At 40.7% G+C, this 4,450-nt stretch overlaps 1 protein-coding gene across 1 annotated transcript in view; it reads right to left on the reverse strand.

Moving 5' to 3' along the window:
- Positions 1–808: 808 nt before the first annotated feature.
- The window catches only part of LOC121813039 (NACHT, LRR and PYD domains-containing protein 1a-like), a 5,510-nt gene continuing 1,868 nt past the window's right edge, over positions 809–4,450 (reverse strand). Inside the window, exon 4 of the mRNA XM_042216481.1 lies at positions 809–854. Coding sequence (XP_042072415.1) covers positions 809–854 — 46 coding nt within the window. The remainder of the gene's footprint in view (positions 855–4,450) is intronic.

Consider the following 4,450-nt stretch of genomic DNA (forward strand, 5'->3'; position numbering starts at 1 on the left):
CTTAAAGTCTACACTCAGCCACTGGTTTTTCTGAGCCATTCAGAGGTGGACTTGGTGCTGTGTTTCAGATCATTGTCCTGCTATCTGAGTGCTTTGACCTTCAGACCATGACCTGATGGTCAGACATCATCCTTGTGGATTTTCTGGTGCAGAGCAGAATTCACAGCTCCATCAGTTACAGCGAGTTGCCCTCGTACAACCGGAGAGCGCAAAGTTGAAGTCTGAGTCACCCACGAGGAACACAGATGTGTTTAAACAGTCAGGCTGGTGGACTTAAAGGTTTGGTTTGTAGTTATGGGAGTTGTGGAGCTAACCTGCTGACAGATGAACAAAGATTGTCTCAGCACAGTGATCATAAAGGAGCTGTTATCATTATTCATGATGGACTCATGCCTTCGCATGTTTCTGTCAAAAGTCTGTTTGGGTTGAGTGCTCCGTTTATTTTTCTGCAACAAGGTCAAACACAGAAGAGGGCACACTCTGAAACTGTGTCAGAGCAGCAGAGAGTGGGTGGGTGGGAGTGGGCAGATTGTAGTGACTAAACTCTTTTAGGTACTGCAGCTGATTATCTGACAGGAAGAAGGAGACGAGGCCTGAGCTCTACAACCCCAATAATAGATGACAACCTGGTGATGAGTGATGATGGAGGGCGGGCTTGCTGCTGCATCACTACACAGAAAAACTCTTTGACATGTTTATTAAGATTACCTCAGAGTTTTTTTTTAATTATGTTTTTATAATTGGGCATAATATCATAGCCATTTCTTATGGGAGTGGCTACATGCTCATCTAAACTCTCATTCCCACCTTAACTCTTGGTCTTCTTCACCTTCTTCTCTTTGAAGCTTAGATGTCTGTGACAAAAAAAAATTACAAACAGAGATTACGAATAACCCAATTATTTATATTACAATAAGGATGAGGGAAATGTGTAAAGGTTGGGTAGAGAAGAGTGCACTTCATTCGTGACTCCTTTATTGAGAAACAAAGACTTTGTTCCAGAAACGTCTCGCGGTATGTTCGATAAGTGGCATAAAAAGGAGCATCTTGGTTTCTTCCTTCATTGTTGCTGGATTGGTTCATTATTAAACTGTAGCAGGATGTTTGTTGTATTTAGTTCAGATAAGGTGAAGGTTTTAATGTTTCTGCTTCATGTGCTGTAAATCTTTGTATCGCACCATTGTATCCTCAGCTTGAATTACAAAGCCTGTCACTAAAAGCAGGTAAAACCATGTTTGTGTCATGACTCCATATGAGCTCCATAATCTGATCATGTGTTCATGAAGACAAATAAACTTTCATTTAACCAAGTCTGTCACTGTTACAGAAGAACTAATACAAACAGCACCACATAATGGTAAAACCAGCATAGTAAACATGTAGCTCCATAAACATAGATCTGCAGAAACTGTCAATGAGTCTTTCACATCACCGTGGAAGATTTTTTTTTCTTGTCTATTTTAAAGAATTGTTTGAATTTGGTCACAATGGAAGTTTTTATCAACCTCATCCTAACTTGTTTCAATCTGATTTAGCTGAGCAGTGGTTTTCTCGTTTTCTCCACTCAAATATAAATCCTACTTTTTCAACTGTAAATAAATGGCTTGGCAGAAATTCTGTGTCAATTGTAAATCAACCTCATTTCACTAATTTCCCAGTCAACCATAGATCATAGACTTTTCAGTGGTGGACAGACAGGATGTACCACTTTCATAGCGGTGCGATTGAACAGTCCAATTCATAATAGCTGTAATTTTTTGTTCAATTATAAATCCATGACCTTTCAAACTCGATGTTGTCTGGTAAACTATAATATCTAACCTTTGTTTCTGGTTGTGATGGTGTCTCCCGGTCTCTTTAGGAGAGTTTTTAGCAGCAAAGGCCCTGGAGGACTGATCTCCAGCTACCAAGACTGGTGATTGGGATATGGAATGTCACCTCTCTGGTGGGGAAGGAGCCGAGATAGTGCAGGAGGTTGAGAGGTACCAGCTAGATATAGTCAGGCTCACCTCAACGTATGGCTTGGGCTCTGGAACCAGTCTCCTGGAGAGCAGCTGGACTCTGTCTCAGTCTGGAGTTGCCCCTGGTGAGAGGCGGTGGGCTGGGTTGGGTTTTCTAATATCCCCTCGGCTTGCTGCCTGTACGTTGGGGTTCTTCCTGGTGGATGAGAGGGTTTGTTCCCTGTGGTAAATACAGTTATATAGAGAGAGGTGGGAAGGTTAGTTGCAATATAGTATAATAAACATAATACCACTTTACTCTCCACAGTAAGAAGCTTAAATTACTGATTGATTACTTGATTCCTTTAGCTCAGCAAAAGCGATTGTTGTCTTTACTTTTTTGTCATCTGTTTTTAATTACACAGACTTAAAGTAGAAGGCAGGTAAACTAACTACAGTGATCAATCTGTCTATATACAGCCATAAGTGCTTTGACTGGAGCTTCTGATACATCACTGATCTGCTGTATTACCCAGAACTTCCTGCAACATCACCTCAGGTATGCCTTGCTGTTACTTACCTGCATATTAGCAAACATCTCCTCTTCAGAGTTTTAACAAGCTGATTTCATTATCGCTCTCTTTCATTTGTATCAGTGGGTTTTTTAGTGATGCAAGCAGTCAAATGTTTCTGTATGTTGTGCTTCACTTAATTAACAGCCCAGGTCTAGAGCTTTTTTTGTTCTTTTGTACCTCAGGCATCATCACAAACCTGCCTTTCATTCATTTATTATGCACAGCTAAGATGCACAGAGATTGTACTTCATCAGTCTGAGAGGAGAGGCCATGTCCTGGTCACGCGCCTGGCACACTTCACTGCACTCTTCTGGTCAGTGGGAAAGTCCTGGTCATGCGCCTGGCACACTTCACTGCACATGTCCCTTCACACTTCCTGTAACTGGGAAAATCCTGGTCATGTGATCAAACAGAAAGTGTTAGTCAAACATCAAAGCCATCAATCAAATTCACATTTTTAAGTGACACAAGGTGCAATGGAGTAACTCTCTCATCAAGTCTTAAAACAATAAAACTGAAAAATAGAATAAAAAATAAAGAAAGAATAAAACAAAAATATCCCTCCAGATCTTTACACCCAACACCAACAAATTTATCCTTGAATGGCCTACTGCAAATTAATGGGCAAAAAAAGTAAAAATAAAATAAATCCTCTCAATATAGCAAATAATTGCAAAACTAAAAGGGTTATTAGTATAGTAGTTAAAAAAAAATCACCATGTCTTTTTCAATTCTTAAACTAATTTGCAGAACAACAGATTTTGTCTTGTTTTAAGCTTGTTTGTTTTGCAAGGAACTGAACTCTGTTTGCAAGTGCATAGCTCCACTCTCCTCAATCCACTTCATGACAACAGTCTCCTACTTTCCTTCCTAAAAACTTGAGATTTAACCATATCCATGTTATTTGTTTTAGACTTCTCATGGGCCAAGATAACCAAATTCCTCTTTCTTTTATGTAACGAAAGTGAAAGAATTTTACTAAAATTATTGTGATAGCGTCAGTATGTGAAACGAGGAACCTGGTGACGGCAGAGTTGAAAAATGGGGCGGGTCTGAATGACGCAGAGAGAAACATTTCTCTACCAAACTGAAACTGTGAGAGGAACAATGTATTAGTCTCCCATTGACTGTACACATACAGATGTATTTTTGAGTCGTTATCTCACAAGTCGCTGTGATGACAGAGATTTGAAGTTTCATTTTGCTCTGCACTGCCTACTAGGAAACCTGACACTGGTTCTCTGCTGAGTGCTGCCACAAACAGAGCATGAAGGGAAAGAGAAACTTCTAAAGGTTATCGCTGCTCATACTATTTTATTTTCTAAAAGAGAGGATTCAAGACTTCAACAACAAAGTCAAGCAGGTGAGACTCAAACTGGCGCCGGTCGTCTTAAATTGTGGTCTAGGTTGGTGCATAGTGAGCTAAACTGGCAAAATCATAAATTACAGTAGTCTGTGTTTAAGAAGTAAGAAAGGCTATTATTTAAAAATGTTGAGTGACTTAAAAGTCACCCACTCAGATTGGGGGGGGCGTGTCTGGTAGCCATGTGAAGACGTGTTGTACAGGGCTCCTCAATGGACTAACTTGTTTCATAATTCCATTGCTCCAAAACTAACGAACTTTTAACAACAGTACGATAACACGCCCGTGTGCTGCTCTGAGGCACTTTTTACATCTTCAAGGCTACGGTGTACGAAATATGAGCAAAACCAGATCGGGGAAAGAGCAGGCCGCAAAAGCCTCGGACCTGTCACGGTTGTTAAAGAGTGGACTCAGGCGCGGAGCTCAGAAATAATGACAGTGCATTTATTTACAGTGCAGCAAGGTGACAACAGTTCAAATGTGCAACAATGGTGATAGTGCGTCCCTCCTTCCGTGTAAGCCCGTGCGTGGTAGTGAGTGCCCGTCTCTCCTCCAAGTGCTTCCTTAGTGTC

The sequence above is a fragment of the Haplochromis burtoni genome, unplaced genomic scaffold, assembly GCF_018398535.1.
Source record: "Haplochromis burtoni strain Fernald_Lab_line unplaced genomic scaffold, NCSU_Asbu1 Contig_1072, whole genome shotgun sequence".
Taxonomy (NCBI): Eukaryota; Metazoa; Chordata; class Actinopteri; order Cichliformes; family Cichlidae; genus Haplochromis; species Haplochromis burtoni.